This window comes from Cervus canadensis, chromosome 33 (assembly GCF_019320065.1).
Source record: "Cervus canadensis isolate Bull #8, Minnesota chromosome 33, ASM1932006v1, whole genome shotgun sequence".
NCBI lineage: Eukaryota > Metazoa > Chordata > Mammalia > Artiodactyla > Cervidae > Cervus > Cervus canadensis.
In genome coordinates this window covers 21547343-21569408 of record NC_057418.1, presented here as the reverse complement: position 1 = coordinate 21569408, position 22066 = coordinate 21547343, and the positions used below count along the sequence as shown (strand labels likewise).

Below are 22066 nucleotides of genomic sequence, written 5' to 3'. Positions count from 1 at the left end.
CTGGGTCTGGAAGATCCTCTGGTGTAAGGCATGGCAACCCACTCCAGTATTTTTGCCTGAAGAATCCCATTGACAGAGAAGCCTGGTAGGCTACACAGTCCATAGGATTGCAAAGAGTCAGACTGAAGTGACTTAGCATGCATGCACAGGATAGTAAGTGATGGAGCTATGGTTTTTAACCTTGATGTACTGAATTAGTACATTCTGAAGTGAAGTGAAGCATAAGTTGCTCAGTCGTGTCCAACTCTTTGCAACCCCATGGATCCAGGCCAGAATACTGAAGGGGGTTGCCATTCCCTTCTCCAGGGGAAAAAGAATAGAATACATTCTATTGGGTCATAAAATATTTTAAACAAAATCATACTTTAACTTGTTTTTGTATGTTTATAGAGATGATTACAAAATGTTCTGTTCAGCTGACCTTCTAAGGACATAAGCTGGGTTGAGAGAAGTAAAGAAACAGGAAAGTGTGGGAGATCTTTGCCTCCTTCTCCACCACAACTATAGTCAGAGGGGCCCCAGAGTCAAGAGACCGGCTCTTCTGTCTGCTCCCCGAGCTAACTGATGCCAGCAACGTGAACACATGCAGAGACATCTGTATCCAAGGATGCTAAATGAGATGTAAATGAGTGTTTGATTGGTACTCTGACAAAAATTTTGGAGATTAAAGATCATAAAAACATCCAAAACATTTAAAAATACTATCCAATTTTGAAATTAGGACATCTGTGACAAATATTGCAAGAAAAATTCAATGGTGGAGGTAGTAATCTTTTTGAGTCTATTTAGGGATGATTTCACATTTAGTAACACAGATAAGTAGGTATTATTTTGCTGTAAGTCCCCATTTTTATTTGTCTTTTTCGACCTTTTAAGACTATTTTTTAGGAAATGAAGGGGCCTCCATGTGGAAGCAGAAGCCAGATTGCAAGATTTCTTTGCTCTGCCTTCATTGGGCTTCCAGTATTTGGCAGTGGGTTTTCTTCTTTTGAGTCAAGCTTCACTTTATTCGATTCATTAGAAAACAGGAGCCTCACTTTCTCATCCTCTGCCTCATTTGATGCCAAAATGATGGGCAACTTCATAATCTTTATGTATTAACTATATTTTCTCATTCTCTGTATGTTTGTTGTCTGGGGCCTGGCTGACCCTAGAGAGACTCCCAGGGCTGAGCTAATTTGTGTTGCTGTTGTTTAGTTGCTAAGTCTGACTCTTTACCACTGAGCCACCAGGGAAGCTTCGAGATAATTTCTAGAGTGAGTAAACTTCTCCTCTGTGAGCCTGCCTTTCATATGTAAACCAATCAATCCAGTGTCTGTACTCCAAATCACCTCCACTATCACGCCTTTAGGTCCTGGTGGCTCAGTAGTAAAGAATCCGCCTGCAATGCACAGGACATGGGTTTGACCCCTGGGTCGGGAAGATCCCCTGAAGGAGGAAATGGCAACCCACTCCAGTATTCTTGCCTGGGAAGTCCCATAGACAGAGGAGCCTGGTGGGCTACAGTCCATGGTGTTACAAAATGGTTGGACATGACTTAGTGACTAAACAACATCAGGCTTTTACTAAACTCCAAGAGGCAGTATTTCTCTGCCCTAATCATCCTAGGGCAGGCACCAGACAACTAGAGATAGCGTCCGTACCCCAGAGCCCGCTGAAATTATTCAAAGCAGCCAATGCTAGACCTACTTGTGTCTCGCCCATCTCCCTAAACCATAGTAAAGACTTCTTCCTGAGGACTTCCCTAGGGGTCCAGTGATTAAAAATCTATCTTGCAAAAAAAAAAAAAAAGAATCTATCTTGCAATGAAGGGGACTTGGGTTCAATTCTTGGTGGGAGAACTAAGATCCTGCATGCTGTGGAGCCACTAACATAAGACTGTGCCACAATTAGAGTCTCTGCACAGCAAAGAAAGATCCCATATGACCCTGTGACCCTGTGTGCCACAACTAAGATCGGATGCAACCAATTAGGTATTTATAGGTACAGATGGGCTTCCCAAGTGGTGCTAGTGGTAAAGAACCTGTCTGTCAATACAGGAGACATAGGAGATACAAGTTCAATCCTTGGGTTGGGAAGATCCTCTGGAGGAGGGCATGGCAACCTACTCCAGTATTCTTGCCTGGAGAATCCCATGGACAGAGGAGACTGGTGGGCTACAGTCCGTAGCGTTGCAAAGAACTGGACATGACTGAAGTGACTTAGCATGCATGCATAGGTATAGATATTATAGGAGTTGGCTTGTGTGCTTATAGAAGCTAAGAAGTCTTGTGATCTTCTGTCTGTGGGACCCAAGAAAGCCTCTGGAGTGAAAGTGAAAGTGAAGTCGCTCAGTCGTGTCCGACTCTTTGCTACCCCATGGACTGTAGCCTACCAGGCTTCTCCGTCCATGGGATTTTCCAGGCAAGAATACTGTAGTGGGTTGCCATTTCCTTCTCCAGGAGATCTTCCCAACCCAGGGATTGAACCCGGGTCTCCCACATTGTAGGCAGACGCTTTACCATCTGAGCCACCAGGGAAGTCCAAAGAACTACCCCTTTTAGGTAATTTAGTCCAAATCCGAAGCCCTGAGAACTGGAAGGCCAATGATGTCTTAAGTCTTGGTCTGAGTCTGAAAGCCAAAGAACCAGCTATGCTGATGGTCCGTGGGCAGAAGATGAATATCCTGGGTCAAGCAGAGAGATCAAATGTGTGCCTTTTCTGCCTGTTCTAGTCTAGTCCTCAAGGAATTGAATGATGCCCAAATAAAATGGTGATTGTAATCTTCTTTACTCAGTATGCTGATTAAAATGCCAGTCTCTTCCAAAAATAGCTTCACAGATACACCAAAAACAATGCCTTACTAACTATCTGGGTATCCATTAGCCCAGTCAAGTGGACATAAATTTAACCATCACAGGTATCTTTGGCAAAATATCATTTGGTATAATGTAGCAAAGCACTAAATTTTGGAAAGAAAAAATAAATAAAATCTCTTTTATTTTAAAGATTCTGCTACACTAAGGTTAAGATTTTTATATGAGTGAGGTTGGAGAGGAGTGGAAGGTTACTATCTCTGGGGACTCCATATTTAGAGGTTTATGGTTATATTATGGAAAATATAACCATAAGGCCATAGAATATGTTAAGTGTTATATATTTAAATTTAATATTTAGGACTGTTTATCTTCTGAATCACTTAAGGTAAAAGATGAAAACTGGTAAATCTTTTTTCTGTATACATGCTTTTTAGAGCAATTTAAGGTTTAAAGTTAAGTTGAATGTAAAGTACAAGGAGTTCCTATATACCAGGGCCCCCCAACCTTTTTGGCACTAGGGACAGGTTTTGTGGAAGAAAATTTTTCCACGGATTGGAGGGGTGGGGGATGGTTTCAGTATGATTCAAACACATTACCTTTTCTGTGCATTTTATTTCTTTTATTATTATATCAGCTGCACCTCAGGTCATCAGACACTAGATCCCAGAGGTTGGGATCTCTCCACCCTCTCCCAGTTTCCCCTATTATTAACATATTGAATTAGTCTGGTGCATTTGTTACAACTGATGAACCAATACTGGTACACTATTATTAACTAAAGCTCATAGGTTTATGTTAGGGTTCACTTTTTGTGTCCTAGTTTTACAAAGTTCTGCAAATATTGATACATAATGTCATGTATTCACAAATACACTGCTGTCAAGTTGATTCAGTCCTTCAGAGTCTTTGGGACCCTAGGGACCACAGCCCACCAGGCTCCTCCAGGCAAGAATACTGGAGTGGGTTGCCAATTCTTCCTTCAGGGGATCTTCCTGATCCAGGAGTCAAACCTGCATCTCTTAACTCTCCTGCATTGGCAGGCGGGTTCTTTACCACTAGTGCCACCTGGGAACCCACCAATACGGACAGCCTCATACAAAATATGATGACGCATAAGGGACATGGGTTTGATCCCTGGGTCAGGAAGATCCCCTGGAGAAGGGAAAAGCTACCCACTTCAGTATTCTGGTCTGGAGAAGTCCATGGACTGCATAGTCCATGGGGCTGCAAAGAGTCGGACATGACTGAGCGACTTTCACTTTCGCTTGCCCCACCAGCTGTAGTGCAGTGGGTAATTGTATGGGCTCCATGGTCAGCTCTCACAGGTTCAAACCTCAGCCCTGCCCCTACGGGGACTTGTGGATGGTGGTAGTTTAGAGCAGACACAGTGAGAGCAGAAGCCCCACACATGGTAATAAACAGAACCACGGGGGCTTCCCTGAGGGTTCAGCTGGTGAAGAGTTGGCCTGCAATGCAGGAGGCCCTGGTTCCATCCCTGGGTTGGGAAGATCCGCTGGAAAAGGGAACGGCTACTCACTCCAGTATTCAGGCTGGAGAATTCCATGGACTGTATATAGTCCATGCGGTCACAGAGGCAGACACGACTGAGCTACTTTCACTTTCACTCATACAAGCAGTTTCTCTGCCCTAAAAATCCCTGTGCTTCAACTATTCATTTCTCCCTCAATTTGCCAGAAAATTGGCAACCACCAATGTTTCTACTATCTACATAATTTCCCTTTATCAAAAAGTTATATGATTGAAATTACACAGTATGTAGCCTTTTCAGTCTGGCTTCTTTCACTTACCTATATGTATTTAAGGTCTGCCATATCTTTTCATGGCCTGCTAACTCATTTCTCTTGATCTTTAAATAATATTCTATTACATGGATGTTTATCCCAGTTTGTTAAACCAGTTTGTATATTTATTAACCTATTTAAAACATCTCAGTTGCTTCTAAATTTTGGCAAATGTGAATTAAGCTGCTATAAACATTTGTGCACAGGTTTTTGTTTTAAAAGATTTATTTATTTATTGGATGTGCCAGATCTTAGTTGCACAGGGATCCTTAGTTTCCTGACCAGGGATCAAACCCAGGCCCCCTGCATTGGGAGCACCGTCTTAAGCCACTGGACCCCAGAAAAGTTCCTTGTATGATGGTTTTTACATGGACCTGTCTCAGCTTCTTTGGGTAAATACCTAACTGTGTGATTTCTTGATATCAAGGTAAGATTATATTTAGCTTTGTACAAGGAAGAAACTGCCAATCTGTCTTCCAAAGTGACTGTATTATTTTACTTTCCCATTAACAATTTCATTGTTATTTTAATTTGCATTTCTTTAATTAATTGCCAATATTCATTCATTTAACAAATAAATATTCACTTATTATGTGGCAGGCAGTCAGTCACTAGGGATACAGCAGTAAACAAAACAGACAAACTGGCTTTCCCTCTAGAACTGACATTCTGGTGACAACATACAAATTTCCTAAATAGCATGTTAGATTGTAAAAAGTACTATGAAGAAAAATGGACATGTATGCTCGTGGGGTTAACTTTAACTGTAATGGTCAGGGAAGGTCTCACTGAGAGGTGACTATGAGGAAGAGACCTAAAGGAGGTAAAAAGAGAGTCATGTGATAACTGGAAAAGAAGAGCTCCAACAAGATGGGATGGCCCTGCGGCAGAACCCTTCCTCCACAAGTAATGTTTAAAGAACAGCAAAAGTCCAGTGTGACTTTTGGTCTAGAAGCCCAGATCTACTAGATTTGGCCTAGTAGCCTAAATCTCTAGAACACCTGTCTTACTAGTCTATTATGGTTCAGGAAATGGTTCCCTCTTGTTGCTGCTTCTCATAGCTAGAGTTACTCGTTATAATCATTGATCTTCTAGCACTATATATTTGGTCAATCACTTCAAGTTGACTAGTCATCATAATTTTTATTGGTGGCTCTGTCACACATTTGGTAATACAAGGTGCAATAACCTTGTAAAATAGGCAGAACACAAGTAATACAGCTAGTCACATTAATGTGGTCTTAAGTAAGCACTTAAGCTAAGAGCTTCCTTTAGATGCAACCCAGTATCTCCCCAGGTCATCTTACCAGTCTGTTCTGTACCTAAAATTAACTCGGATGGAAATGATACACTTGCATTGTACATAAAAGTTCACCAGATGTCTGCACACCTTAACCTTAAGGGGACCCCTTACAGGACTGAGAAAGCAATGTTATCTTCTAAGGAGTTACATGGTTGTCACCAGAAGGAGAAAAACTGATCTTTAGGATTTGAGCAGGTATTTCTCCCATTGGGGAGGAGGCCTGGGTAATGCACAACACAGCTGCACAATGCACATTAGAGGGAAGGGAGGAGGCCGAAGAGCAGAGAAAACTTTTTCAGCTTAAATTGTCCTCTTGCCTCAAAATAGTTTTCTCTTATTTCATCAAGAGTATTGATTAAAAAAAAAAAAAAAAGAGTATTGATAAAACCAGTAGAGATATGAGCTGAAACCTACGATTTTTAGCTACTTGCACTAAGGACGCACCCACCATCAGCTGTACCTGTGAAAGGTACAGCCCTTGACACAACTGAGCTTCCCTTGTGGCTCAGCTGGTAAAGAATCCTCCTGCAATGGGGGAGGCCTGGGTTCGATCCCTGGTTTGGGAAAATGCCCTGGAGAACGGAAAGGCTACCCATTCCAGTATTCTGGCCTGGAGAATTCCATGGGGTCGCAAAGAGTCGGACACAACTAAGTGACTTTTACTTCGCTTCACTTGACACAATTAGCCAGGAAAGAACTACCTGTTAACCGTCTTTCCGAGTAGCAAATCCTACCTTTAAGGGCTAAAATTTCTGATTCGGGGCGATAAGAAGAGACCGACTAGGTAACTCGGCGTAGTTGTCCCAACAGGGCGGGGGAAGGTGGCGCCCCACATTCGCCTTCGAGCGACGAAACAGGGGGCCTACGGAGCATTAAAGAAAGGTCCGCGTCATTTTTGAGATAAACACAAAATGGAACACAAACCCTTCACAGAAGCCACTTTGAGTGACAGCCTTCCGCGCCAGTCCCCAGGGGCTTTGGAAGAGTTTTCAAAACGGCCGCGCAAGGGTAGGGAACCCACAGACGGCTTGGCTTGCCACCGATCAGACCCGCCCAAGGAACCTCCCCCAGAGAGGGCGGTGTCGCCGGAGGGATGACGTAAAAGGCGTCGCGTCGAGGGTGACGCGTGGCGTAGATGACGTAGGCTGCGCCTGTCACCCCAGGGGCTGGTTGCGAGGAGGAGCGGGCGCCATGGCGGTTCTGCTGGAGACCACTTTGGGTGACGTCGTCATCGACCTGTACACCGAGGAGCGGCCGCGCGGTGAGGCCCCGGCCCTGCTCACCTTTCGGCGGGCCGCGCTCTTTTTTTTCCCCCGCTTTGCCTTTTCTGCCCAGTCCCCGGCGTGGACTGGCTGGAGCTTCTGGGCTGATGGTGCCCGCGACCGCGCAGTTTTATCAGCGGGCCTTGGTTGAAAAGTTTGTTTCTGAGGAGCAACCCTTCTCCGCCTCTGGTGCTGGCCAGTCGGGTGGCGGGTGCTTGTGATTATTAAATCCCTGTGTGTGTGTAATGCAGGCTGCATATTCAGTGCCTATAGCTCTTGTGGCTTTACTGCTTTTTACTAGTCAGACGAACATAGCGTGTAATCAGTAAATCTTTATGAAAGCAAGGACGAAGGGCTTGGAGCAGTGAGTGTGGGCATCCCTTCTAGGTAGAGGGAGGGCTGTCCGGAGGTGTGCGCTCAGCCTTAGCAAACACTCGTTGATCGTACACTACGTGAGACTTTGTGCCAAGCCGTGGGATGGGCGTCTTGCCCTCCAAGGTCTAATTTTCCATTGGGGGAAATAGGCGCCGCAACCCATTTAATTTCTTAAGCGATGTAGTGGAAGAATGTGTAAGTTGCCATGGAAACCAGAGGAGGGAGTAATTCTTCCTGGCTGGGGGTGGGGAGAGGCAGAATGCTGAGCACTTGAACTCGCTCTTTTAAAAATGAGTGGGAGTGAGGGTGTTCTTGTTTGCTTGGAATTTTCTGGAAGTAGATCGGGGTGGCTTGACAGTGAAATGGCAGACCGTGAGTCTGGTCATATACGGTTTTTGGGTTAGGTCTGGTCCTGAATAGCCTTGTGTGCCCTACTGAAAACCATAATCTTTGAAGGGTTTGAAAGCAGGATTGAGAGAGGCGTAACAAACTTGTTTTAGAACGATAATAGGCAGCAATATGGAGAATGTTTCAGAGTGGGGAGAAACTGGAGAAACTAACTAAACAGGAGAGTTTAGTTACAATCAGGGTCCTGCCCCCAAGGAATGCAGTTTGTCAAAGATGAAACAAGCTATACAATATGGTACCATGAGTGCCTGCAGAGGTGCTAAGCTTTATCCCACACTGAGTTATCACCCCCATCCCAGCAACTCTCAACATACATCTATTCCTTTCTTATACTGATGCCTGTGCCCCACATTTCTCCCACTATTGTCCTTTTGGCAAACTTCCTGTTTGTTAATCAGTTCTCAGGTCAAGCATGATCTCGTCTGTGAAGCTCCCTGTGTCCCTAAGCAGAGTTAGGATTGGTTTCTTTTGCTCTGCCTCAGGTCTTTTATAAATCACATAGTACATATTTTGTTATACATTTCCCTGTTGGCCTGGAATTATTTTCAAGTCTTGGTCTCCTCTCAAGAATGTAAACTTTAAGAGAGCAGGGACTATTCCTTAATTATCTCTGTATCTTGAGCACCTAGTGCAGTGCCTGACACTTTGAAGGTGCACACGGAAGTAATGGATAATATGTGTTGTATTCAGACTCTTTGTTCAAGTGATAGAAACTCAGCTGAAACTGCCTTAAAGAAAATAATGGATTGTCTTGTTACTGGTGTAAGCTTTGGGCTTCCCTCAAAGCTCAGTTGGTAAAGAATCCGCATGCAGTGCTGGAGACCCCAGTTCGATTCCTGGGTCCAGAAGATCTGCTAGAGAAGGGATAGGCTACCCACTCCAGTATTCTTGGGCTTCCCTTGTGGCTCAGCTGGTAAAGAATCTCCCTGCAATGTGGGAGACCTGGGTTCCATCCCTGGGTTGGGAAGATTCCCCTGCAGAAGGAAATGGCAACCCACTCCAGTATTCTTGCCTGGAGAATTCCATGGACAGAGGAACCTGGCGGGCTACAGTCCACGGGGTGGCAAAGAGTCGGACATGACTGAGTGACTAACACATGACATTTATTTAATCTGTAATTAATTAAAAGATGCTTGCTCCTTGGAAGAAAAGCTATCACAAACCTAAGCAGCGTATTAAAAAGCAGAACTCTTTTTAATTCTTTACTTTGCCAACAAAGGTCTGTATAGTCACAGCTATGGTTTTTCCAGTAGTCATGTATGGATGTGAGAGTTGGACCATAAAGAAGGTTGAGCAATGAAAAATTGATGCTTTTGAACTGTGGTATTGGAAAAGACTCTTTAGAGTTCCCTGGACTACAAGGACATCCAACCACTTCATCCTAAAGGAAGTCAACCCTGTATACTCATTGGAAAAACTGATGCTGAAGCTGAAGCTCCAGTACCTTGGCCAGCTGATGTGAAGAGCTGACCCTGATGCTGGGAAAGATTGAAGGCAGGAGAAGGGAACAACAGAGGATGAGATGGTTGGATGGCATCACTGACTCAATGGACATGAGTTTGAGCAAGTTCTGGGAGATGGTGAAGGACAGGAAAGCCTGGCGTACTGCAGTCCATGGGGTCACAAAGAGTTGGACGCGACTAAGCAACTGAACAACAACAAAAGATATTTTTTAAAAAAGATAACATAACCATAAGCCATGGGCACGTCTAGAGAAATAAGCAATAATTCCTCTTTGTTGTTTAGTTGCTCAGTCCTGTCCGACTCTTTTGTGACCCAGTGGGCTGTAAGCCTGCCAGGCTCCTCTGTCCATGGGATTTACCAGGCAAGAATACTGGAGTGGGTTGCCATTTCCTTCTCCAGGGGATCTTCCCAATTCAGATATTGAACCCGTGTCTCCTACATTTGCGGGCAGATTCTTTACCACTGAGCCACCAGGGAGCCCCAATAATTCTTTAGTATCGTTCATGTTTATCTGTTGTCTCATAAACATTTAAAAGAATATTTCATCATTTGAAATGGGATCCAAACAAAGACCATGTATTGTATTGGTTGGTACAGCTCTTAAATGGGGCTTCCCAGGTGGCATAGTGGTAAAGAATCTGCCCTCAATGCACGAGACTCAAGAGACACAGGTTCAATTCCTGGGTCAGGAAGATCCCCTGGAGGAGGGCAGGCTGTTTGACAATGTCTTCCCACCTTGAAATGGCCCCTCTCTACTCTCTGCCAGTCCAGTTCTTTTAGTGTTTATTTTCAGCCTCCAGGAAGTCTTCTCTTTTCCCCAGGCAGAAACAATCTCTTTTTTCAACTCTTGTGGCATATTTATTAACAAAACCATACTATTTAAGTGCACCAATGGTATTATCAGGTATGCTCAGTATTATAACTGTTCAGATGTAAGGACCCTCATTTAGTGTAAGCTCCTTGAGGGGTAGGGATCCCTCATGTATCTTTCTGTCTGTTTGGTTTCTAGCTTAGTGCCTTGAGAACTTGCTAGAATGTTACTCTACACCTAGACTATGAACTTGTTAACAGCAGAGATTTACTGGCATTTGACCTTACAGAGTGCCAAGTGCCTAGAAGATACTCAGTGTTTATTGGATAAATGAGTGAACTTATTTTAAAAAGATGGTACATGATTAGTGTATGGATATTTGTGAAGGGAATGGCTACCCCCTCCGGTATTCTTCGGGCTTCCCTCGTGGCTCTGACGGTAAAGAATATGCATGCAGTACAGGAGACCTGGATTCAATCCTGGGTTGGGAAGATCCCCTGGAGTAGGGTAACAATTCCCTTCTCCAGAGGTACATGGTGAGTGTATGGATTTTAGTGAAGGGGTATTTAATCATTGTAAAAAAAGGTTGATCCCGGATACTTTGTTTTATCTAATGTACATAAGCTGTACCCATTTGCAGATACTCTGCTAGATCCTTTCCCATTACAGTGCTCTCTTTAGTTTTTCTTCTTTCTCTTAACAAAATCGATTCATCAGTAGATGAACTCAGGGAGCTGGTGCTCTGGGACAACCTAGAGGGCTGGGTTGGGCTGGGCGGTGGGAGGGAGTTTCAAGAGGGAGGGGATATATGTACACCTATGGCTGATTCATGCTGATATATGGCAGAAACCAACATAATATTGTAAAGCAATTATCCTTCAATTAAAAATAAATTACAAAATAGAAAAAAAAAAGATGATTGCTTATCCCAGATAAGTTTTAGTTTCCTGTATAGCTCAGATGCCAAAAAAACCCAAAGAAAATGAGAATAAAAGATAACTTAAAATATATTGCATTTTTCTAGGCTTGCTGTGGTGGTTTAGTTGCTAAGTCGTGTCTGACTCATGACGTCATGGACTGTAGTCTGCTAGGCTTCTTTGTCCATGGATTCTCCAGGCGAGAATACTGGAATGGTTGCCATTTCCTTTGCCAGGGGATCTTCTTGACCCAGGAATCGAACCCCGATCTCCTGCATTGCAGGCTGATTCTTTACCAACTAAGCTACGAGGGAAGCTTACTTATCTTTTTAAAATGACTTTGGACGTTTGACCGTTTGGGGAGGTTTTTATATGGTAGCTTAGAACTTAAATTATACTAACTGTGCCTTTACTTGATTGAAAATGTATTTGTGAACTGCTGTGGTAAATTTAGTATTTACTTTTTTTCAGCTTGCTTGAATTTCCTGAAGTTGTGCAAAATAAAATATTACAATTATTGCCTTATTCACAATGTCCAGGTGAGTTGGTAGATATTGGTCATGTTCTTTGTTATTGGAACCATCTAACAAACTCTGAATTAACGAAGTCTCCTATATATTACAGAGGGATTTTATCATACAGACTGGTGATCCTACAGGGACTGGACGTGGAGGAGAATCAGTTTTTGGGTAAGTTTCTTTATTTTCAAATGGATAAAAATAGAAATTCCTCTTAAAAATGTTAAGTAGTGTATCTCAATCTGCATTTTTAAATATGGTTCAAATACAGATGTTTCCCAAGTTCCATAAATGTCTATAGCAAAAAAAGGAATATTCTGAATAATGGTGCCATTTCTATAAAGAAATGGTAACCTTATATGCTAACTCTAGTCCCCTTTATTTATAATCCTAGTATGTCTGTATTTCATGTTGAGTGTCCTTATATTTTATAACCTTATTATATGTATTTTTAGTCAACTGTATGGTGATCAAGCAAGCTTTTTCGAGGCTGAAAAAGTGCCAAGAATTAAGCACAAGAAGAAAGGCACTGTGTCCATGGTGAACAATGGCAGTGATCAGCATGGATCTCAGGTTAGGAACTGCGTGAGGACATGAGTTTTGCTGGAGGGCACCCATGAAATTATCTTTTTGAACTATCTAGTAAGGAGAGAATTTCAACCAAAGATATTTGTTAGAATTTAAAAATGACACTGTTTTTTCCTATGTTTAAAAAAATCCTTATTATTTTGTTCTTTTGAATGTAAGGCATATCCTTTGGGAGGAATTTAGAAAATACTGGAAACTTGTAAAAAAAAAAAAAAACCGGAAAGTACAAAGAAGAAAATAGCATTACCTATAATCCCACAATTCATAGATCATCACTGTTCAGAGACAAAAAGGCCTGTCCTTGCAGTATTTATTACTTATTTCAAAACAGGTCATGTTGAGCACGTTTCATTCACTGTCACAATGTTCCCATTGGAGTAGATGCTTTTTTTCCGCAGAGTTTACTTGTGAAAAAACTTGAGATTTGGTTTGTTCAAGTATTTTTTAAACAATCAAGCATCTGTGTATTTATTAATATTTTATATTTAAACTTTGTGCCTTTCACTTAGTACTAGTACCAAGTGGGTGAGAAATACTAGTAGCGAGTACTAAATGCAGTTAATGTAGAGTCTTTTGTAACTAATACCAGTTTGAATTATATATATATATAGGTATATATTTGTATTTATTAAATGTCTTTTTATATAGTTTCTTATTACAACAGGAGAGAATCTGGATTACCTTGATGGCGTTCATACAGTGTTTGGTGAAGTGACAGAAGGCATGGACATAATTAAGAAAATTAATGAGACCTTTGTTGATAAGGACTTTGTACCATATCAAGATATCAGGTATGGTTACTATTTATTATTGGAATGGACTACAGTGTTTTCATATGTGATGTTTGCTAGATAATAGGGATGGCATACATAGGACTGGTTTTTGGATAATTCTAAAATGTGAATTAATTGGAGACAATAAGAATCTTTTGGAGAAGGCAATGGTACCCCACTCCAGTACTCTTGCCTGGAAAATTCCATGGACGGAGGAGCCTGGTAGGCTGCGGTCCATGGGGTCGCTAAGAGTCGGACACGACTGAGAGACTTTACTTTCACGTTTCACTTTCATGCATTGGAGAAGGAAATGGCAACCCACTCCAGTATTCTTGCCTGGAGAATCCCAGGGACGGGGGAGCCTGGTGGGCTGCCATCTATGGGGTCGCACAGAGACGGACACAACTAAGGTGACTTAGCAGCAAGAATCTTTATAACAGAGAAGACCATTACTGTACTAATTATAATTGCTTACGTTGGGAGGAATTACTAATTTTTTAGTTTTTTTTTAAAAATTCAGATTATTGAGAGAGATGACAAGATTACTAAGATATAGCTATTCATATTACATCTTAGCATAATGCAGAGAATTAATATATAATATCAAGCACTCAAAAGCAATAACACTATCAAAGTATATTCTAGTAATACCCCTGTGCAATAAAATTTAAGAGCTTACGGATTTTTTTTTTTTTGGCATTAGGGATACTTAAGATATTTGTTATAATTTTTATAAAAAATGAAACATGGATTCTGAAATAATATGAATGTAACATTTGACTTGGATTTATTTTATAAGGATAAATCATACGGTGATTTTAGATGATCCATTTGATGATCCTCCTGATTTATTAATTCCTGATCGATCACCAGAACCTACAAGAGAACAACTAGATGTGAGTCGAGTCTTCTTATGATTGAATGTACATACATATTAATGTTTTGCATAGATTTTGCTTTTAACCTTTTTAAAACTTATTTCTCCAGAATGATTATCTTGCTTGATCAGTAATACTAAGCAAAGTGTGCAGTTCTTTTTCTCTTCCATGGAGACACTCATTTTTCTACTTGTCTTTTCCCTAGTATTCTTTCTTCAGTTTCTGTTCTACCAGAACAGTCTTAGCTCTGGATACAAATACCTTGATAAAATGTTTCTCTTACCTCTTAATTCTGGATAGAGTATAGCTTTAAGACTAAATTAACGTTGTCAGCTTGTGAGGGAACTTTTCAACTGGGGACACTTTTGAGCCAGGATGGAATGCAGAAATTTCTGTGACTTAGTGGGGACTTCCCCTCAGATCTTTTAAGGTATAAATTTCTGCTTAATGAGACTTCCTCAAAGCTGAGTTTATCTCTATAGTTAGGATTTAATCCTTAATTTCTAAGATCATTTATCTTCTGTATTCAGCACTTACTTGGATACCGGATAGTTCTTATATAAATGTTTATTTTGATTTAAAAATAAATTAGAAGCCTAGTTTAGCCCATATTAATGAATTAGCTTAAATCAGTTTTCAGAGGTTTATAAGTTTGTTTCACATTTGTGAAACAAATGTTTTAACAAATTTGATGAAACTAAGAATAAAGCATAATGTCTCATGTTTCTTAGATTTTTCGTTTATATGTATATATATATGAGTAACTTCTGCCTTACAGAGTGGTCGAATTGGAGCAGATGAAGAAATTGATGATTTCAAAGGGAGATCAGCTGAAGAAGTAGAAGAAATAAAGGCTGAAAAAGAGGCCAAAACTCAAGCTATTCTACTAGAAATGGTAAAGTAATTAATTTGTTCAAATAGTTGTTCAGCAGTATGTTCAGTACATACTCATTGTGAGTTTATTCCTGACTTATTGATAGTATTAAAATATTAAAAATTTAGCTCAGAGTTCTTTTCTGGGTTAAATTTGATATGACATAATAACACATATGAAAGTAAGCAGTTTGGTTCTACTGTCAGTGTAGTGTCAAATGCATTTTAAGCAAATGGGAAATGGGTATCTAGTTTATAAATATTAATTGGATTTCAGTTGCTTATACTTATCTCAGTTTTAAAGAGTTTCTTGGACTGAATTTTAAGTATAATAGAGAATAATGTTTTGTATATCTCTAGTATTGAGATGAAATAATAGGATAGTAATTATAGGATAAAATAAACCTGGGCAGAAATTGAACACTCTAAAATGTACTCCTTTTCTCTTTTACTAGCAATATGAAATTTTTTGGGGAACAGTTATTCAGTACATGGTTATTTCACATACTAGGCTTTTTTTTTCCCATTTCTTATTTTTGTGGAATAGGTATACCTTTCATGTAGTAGATAATCAATTTTGGAATGGATAGCTAATAATTAAGTTTTTATTACTAACGTCAGTTTATATAGTAGAGCTTTCAGATTCATTATCTGTTTTAAAATTTCTATTAGCATCACTAGTCTGAAGGAACAAATATTAAAGAGTATAATTCAAGAAAACTTTACTGAATTAAAAAAGTTAAAAATGCACAGTTTAATGAACATACTGTGTTACCTGAGAATTCTGACCCAGAACAGTCAACACCAAGACAAACTCTAAGAAAATTATGGACTTAAAAGAAAAATCTTTTGAACACCTGGCAGCAGGAGTAAGTGACTTAAAAGGGAATGAACATTAGATTATCATTAGAGTGTTCAGCAACAAATAATAGAAAGTTTATGCCAGAATTAAAGGGTTTAACATATTCCGTAAACTTTTTTATTTTCAGAGAATTTCAAATTTACAGGGAAAAAAAATAATGCAGAGAACTTCTATATACCTTTTACCCAGGTTCATCCTTTTTTTCTTTTTTTTGGCCACACCACATGGCAAGTGAAGCTATGAGCCATGCCATGTAGGGCCAGCCAAAATGGACAGGTCATGGTGGAGAGTTCTGACAAAACATCCAATGGAGAAGGGAATGGCAAACCACTTAAGTATTCTTGCCTTGAGAATCCCATGAACAGTATGAAAAGGAAAAAAGATACGACACTGAAAGATGAACTTCTCAGGTCAGTAGGTACCCAGTATGCTTCTGGAGAAGAGCGGAAAAATAGCTCTAGAAAGAATGAAGAGGCTGAGCCAAAGCAAAAACAGTGCCCAGTGGTGGATGTGACTGGTGATAGGAAGTCAAGTCAGATGCTGTAAAGAACAATATTGCTTAGGAACCTGGAATGTTAGGTCTGTGAATCAAGGTAAATTTAAAGTGGTCAAACAGGATGGCAAGAATGAACATTGATATTTTAGGAATCAGTGAACTGAAATGGACGGGAATGGGTAAATTTAATTCAGGTGACTATTGTATCTACTACTGTGGGCAAGAATCCCTTAGAAGAAATAGAGTAGCCATCATATTCAACAAAAGAGTCCGAAATGCAGTACTTGGATGCAATCTCAAAAACGACAGAATGATCTCTTGTTCATTTCCAAGGCAAACCATTATCATAGTAATCGAAGTCTATGCCCCAACCACTAATGCCGAGGAAGCTGAAGTTGAACGGTTCTATGAAGACCTATAAGACTTTCTACAACTAACATCAAAAAAAGATGTCCTTTTCATCATAGGGGACTGGAATGCAAAAGTAGGAACTCGAGGTACCTGGAGTAACAGGCAAGTTTGACCTTGGAGTAAAACATGAAGGAGATCAAAGGCTAACACAGTTTTGCCAAGAGAACGCACTGGTCAGAGCAAACACCCTCTTCTAACAACACAGGAGACAACTCTGCACATGGACATCACTAGATGGTCAATACTGAAATCAGTTTGTTTCTTTGCAGCCAAAGATGGAGAAACTATGTACAGTCAGCGAAAACAAGACTGGGAACCGACTGTGGCTCAGATCATAAACTCCTTATTGCGAAATTCAGACTTAAATTGTCTGAGGAGGCCTTATAAATAACTGAGAAAAGAGAAGTGAAAGGCAAAGTGAAAAGGAAAGATATATCTGTTTGAAGGCAGAGTTCCAAAGAATAGCAAGGAGAAATAAGAAAGCCTTCCTCAGTGGTCCATGCAAAGAGATAGAGGAAAACAATAGAATGGGAAAGACTAGAGAGCTCTTCAAGAAAATTAGAGATAACAAGGGAACATTTCATGCAAAGATGGGCACAAGAAAGGACAGAAATAGCATGGACCTGACAGAAGCAGAAGATATTAAGAAGAGGTGGCAAGGATACGCAGAAGAACTATACAAAAAAGATCTTCATGACCCATATAACCACAATGGTGTGATCACTCACCTAGAGCCAGACATCCTGGAATGCAAAGTCAAGTGGGCCTTAGGAAGCATCACTGCGAACAAAGCTAATGGAGGTGCTGGAATTCCAGTTGAGCTATTTCCAATCCTAAAAGATGATGCTGTGAAAGTGCTACACTCAATATGCCAGCAAATTTGGAAAACTTGGCAGTGGCCCCTGGACTGGAAAAGGTCAGTTTTCATTCCAGTCACAAAGAAAGGCAATGCCAAGAATGTTCAAACTACCACACAATTGCACTCATCTCAATGCTAGCAGAGTAATGCTCAAAATTCTCCAAGTGAGGCTTCAACAGCATGTGAACTGAGAACTTCCAGATGTTCACGCTGGATTTAGAAAAGGCAGATGAACCAGAGATCAAATTGCCAACATCTGTTGGATCATCAAAAAAGCAAGAGAGTTCCAGAAAAACATCTGCTTCATTGACTATGCTAAAGCCTTTGACTATGTGGATCACAACAAACTGTGGAAAATTCTTCAAGAGATGGGATTTCCTGAGAAATCTGTATGCAGGTCAAGAAGCAACAGTTAGAACTGGGCATGGAACAACGGACTGGTTCCAAATTGGGAAAGGAATTCGTCAAGGCTGGATATTGTCACCTTGCTTAGTTAACTTATATTTAGAGTATGTCATGTGAAATGCCAGAATGGGTGAAGCACAAGCTTCAATCAAGGTTGCTGGGAGAAATATCAATAAACTCAGATATGCAGATGACACCACTCTTATGGGAGAAAGTGAAGAACTGAAGAGCCTCTTGATAAAAGTGAAAGAGGAGAGTGAAAAAGCTGGCTTAAAACTCAGCATTCAAAAAATTAAGATTATGGCATCTGCATCACTTCATGGCAAATAGATGGAGAAACAATGGAAACAGTGAGAGACTTAATTTTCTTGGGCTCCAAAATCACTGCAGTTGGTGACTGTAGCAATGAAATTAAAAGATGCTTGCTCCTTGGAAGAAAATCTATGACAAACCTAGATAGCGTATTAAAAAAGCAGAGACATTAATTTGCCAACAGAGGTCTGTCTAGTTGAAGCTATGGTTTTTTCATTAGTCATGTATGGATGTGAGAGCTGAACCATAAAGAAAGCTGAGTGCTGGAGAATTGATGCTTTTGAGTTGTGGTGTTGGAGAAGACTCTTAAGAATCCCTTGGGTTGCAAGGAGATCAAACCAGTTAATCCTAAAGGAAATCAGTTCTGAATTGGAAGGATTGATGTTGAAGCTGCAATAGTTTGGCCACCTAATGTGAAGAACTGACTCATTGGAAAAGACCCTGATGCTGGGAAAGATTGAAGGCACGAGGAGAAGGGGATGACAGGATGAGTTGGTTGGCTGGCATCAATAGCTCAATGGACTTGAGTTTGAGCAAGCTGCAGGAGTTGGTGAAGGACAGGGAAGCCTGGCGTGCTATAGTCCATGGGGTTGTTAAGAGTCAGACACGACTGAGTGACTGAACTGAACATGGCAAGTATTTTCCCTGACCAGGGTCAAACGTTTACCCACTGTGTTGGGAGCACGGTGTCTTAGCTACTGGACCACGAGGGAAGTCCCTCCCCCCCCACCTTTTTAAAAATGTGTTTATCCAAGAGGAGACAACGTCACATGATAATGTTGTCTGAACTCATCTCTGAGAATTTTTTAATATATGTATGAAGGAATGTTGTTTCCCCATCTAAAGGCTCATGGTAAATATATTTTTCTCACAATGAAAACACCACCATCATTAAATCATGGTTTTATCTTACTGTCACCCTCTCGAGTTCTTCAGCAGAATGCGGTTTGCTTGGTTCATTGTGGTAATTGACTATGAAGTTGACTTTGGTTTGCCTGAAGTAGAAGATGATAATGTGAGGTCAAAAAGCTCAAAACTGTATCCAGGAATTGGTGTTCCATACTGCACAATACTGTGGAAGAGAATTAATTGGGCATTACTTACTTAAAAGGCTAGATTCAATGTAATAGTATTTCAAAAGTTTAAAAAGAAGCAAAACTAAACACTATGTTAGGGATATATACCTATGTGGTAAAACTAAATCTGTAAGGGAATGGCTAGGAATGAAAATCGAAGGCTCATTTGTGGTGAGAGAGGAAGAATCAGGGAACGTTTTACTGGTAGTTCTTAGGCTGGTTGGCACCATGGGGTCTTTTTATTTTCATGCTACTTAATTTAGATATACTTTTTGTAAATTCTTTAAAAAATAGATCAAGTACTTGAAAAAAGAAAAAATAGAGATGAAACTGGGAGTCTAAAGCCAGTAGACTTGGTAAATGTTCACTTTGTGTGAATACCATGCCTGTTACTGTTACTGCCAGGAAGAGTGGAGTTTTGAATTTTGAAATCTGTTTAGATCTCTTTCCCAGAGCCCACAGTTAATAATGTAAATTTAGATATTTTAGGGAATCAGCAATGGGAGCTAACTTCATGGTATTTATGATGGAAATTAAATAAAAGAGTTAATTTATATTCTTGTTTATCATTTAGGTGGGAGACCTACCTGATGCAGATATTAAACCTCCAGAAAATGTGCTGTTTGTTTGTAAATTGAATCCAGTGACCACAGATGAAGATCTGGAGATAATATTCTCAAGATTTGGGCCAATAAGAAGGTAGTCTATAGAATTAGTGAAAGATTTAGAGAAACTAGGTATTGGTGGTTTTCTAATGACATTTTTGATGAGTCTCTGAACTATAGATGAAATTCATATTAGTGAGTTTTACAGGTGAATATGTTGAACAGTAGGGAAGAAAAACACGTATGTATGCCTATGTATAGATATGTGTGTGTGTGTGTGTGTGTTATAAATTGAGTGATTTTCTTACAACACATACATTTCAACTGTAAAACAGGAAGTGAATGAAACAGTTTAAGTGTAGTTCTGTAGTATTTTCAAAAACCTTCTTTAATATTTTAAATGTCTGTCTCATTTAAATTTTCCCTAGAATTTCCAGCAACCTCTTCCAAAATTAATTTTAATCTAAGTTTTCTAAAATTTTTCTTTTGGTTAATTTTGCCTGTGTTATTAATGTAAAAGTTTTGAAGCTAGTATTTCTTTGAGAAAGGAAAGTATTTTATAATTGATTAAAAGTATTATGTTTAGAATTTCCTTTTATTTCATGTTTTTTCTTCTGTGAAGCCATTCTTTATTATTCCTATTGAAAGAAAAATTTTTCTTTAAAAGACTACCTGACTTTATTCTTCCACTCACTGATAGTATATCATCTTTATAAAAAAAATTCTTATGCTGTTACATCTTATTTTTAAGTTGGACGTTATATACTCATTTGTTCTCCCTGCCTGCTACTTTGGTTGTATCATAACTTTGGTTAAGTCTTTGTTCAATATTTACATTTTAATGTGTACTTAAATATTGCAACAGCTGAACCATGTGCTGTAATGTGATTGCTTTTCCTTTCACAATTTTTTTTCCTCTCGCAATGTTTTATATTCCTGTTTCATATCATGTTTTTAAAATGAGGCTTAAGATATATGAGCAAAAAGGGTTAAACCAAGTGCGTCAAATTCCACCTTACTGGCTATTTCACTTGGTTATTAAGATGGATTGGTTCTATGTAATAGCTGTACTGACGGGATTAAATTTGAGCCTTGTTTATATTAAAATTTAAAAAAATCCAATCATAAGTTTACTAATAAGCATGTGTATATATATGAATATGTGTGCATTATTCTGTAGTGACATTAGATAATCTATAATTCATTATATTTGACTAAAAATAAATTATGATTTAAAAGAATTTTTAGCAGTAATTTCCCTTTGCTAAAGAAAAATTAAATGTTTTTATTTTGTTCTCCAGTGTTTTAGGAATTTAGGATTATAGGCCTGTATAGGGCATTTATAGTAGAATCTAAAAAACTTAGTTACTAGACAGGTCAGTTATTTTAAAAAAAATAATTATTATTGAAGATATTTGGAGGAATATAACTGTGAATTTAACTTTGCCTTTTAATAATTGGCTTATTTTGTTTTTTACTTTTGAGAAGTAACAGTGAATGCTCTTTCTTTCTTTCTTTTTCCACACTTACTTTCAAGTTGTGAAGTTATCCGGGATTGGAAGACTGGAGAATCCCTGTGTTATGCTTTTATTGAATTTGAAAAAGTAAGTCATAGTATAGCTATCTTAAATTTGTATTTTTTTTTTTGTTCTATGGTGTTAAAGTGCGAAAATGTAGAGAACTTTTTCTAGTCTGGAAGATTAGGAAGTTAGTTTGCCTTTTCTTTAGCACCTAAGAAAAATAACTTTAATTATATTCAAATAGAGGATAAGTTTAATATCTGTTAACGTTAGTATATGTACTTTTACTTACATTGGGTTCAAGACCAACCTGTGTGAAGGTATCTAAAACTTTTTTAAAGTTTTAGGTAAAGTCCTTCACATTCTATAAGTAAGTTTTCAGTGCTATTTAGGTAGATATAACAATTGAGTAGTAGAAAGAAAACCAGTTTGAGTGTTATTATGATCTAGATACTAATTTGAACTCTGTCACTGACCAACTATTCTTTGATATTTGGCAGTTTATTTAGAATTCTTTTTTCTAGGCATTATTTTTCTTATAAATAAAATTTGAGGTTTGGATTAGATGGTACTTTCTAGATCTATAATAGGAATGATAGCTTATATTACTCAAGTAATTTTCTTTAAGCAAGTGTTATGCTCACATTTAGGTCTCATAACTCTGAGATAGGTACTATCCTCCTTTTCTAAATAAGTATACTTGGACACACAGTGGTAGTATGACTTGTTTAAAATCGTGCACCTAGTTAA

The 22066-nt window shown here is 39.2% G+C and overlaps 1 protein-coding gene across 1 annotated transcript in view; it reads left to right on the top strand.

Annotated features, from left to right (window-relative positions):
* The first annotated feature begins 7016 nt into the window (after positions 1 to 7016).
* The window catches only part of PPIL4 (peptidylprolyl isomerase like 4), a 36228-nt gene continuing 21178 nt past the window's right edge, over positions 7017 to 22066 (top strand). The window contains exons 1-9 of the mRNA XM_043457115.1: positions 7017 to 7164; positions 11612 to 11679; positions 11765 to 11829; positions 12114 to 12231; positions 12895 to 13037; positions 13819 to 13915; positions 14676 to 14792; positions 19766 to 19890; positions 21334 to 21400. Coding sequence (XP_043313050.1) covers positions 7095 to 7164; positions 11612 to 11679; positions 11765 to 11829; positions 12114 to 12231; positions 12895 to 13037; positions 13819 to 13915; positions 14676 to 14792; positions 19766 to 19890; positions 21334 to 21400 — 870 coding nt within the window. The 5' untranslated portion in view covers positions 7017 to 7094. The remainder of the gene's footprint in view (positions 7165 to 11611; positions 11680 to 11764; positions 11830 to 12113; positions 12232 to 12894; positions 13038 to 13818; positions 13916 to 14675; positions 14793 to 19765; positions 19891 to 21333; positions 21401 to 22066) is intronic.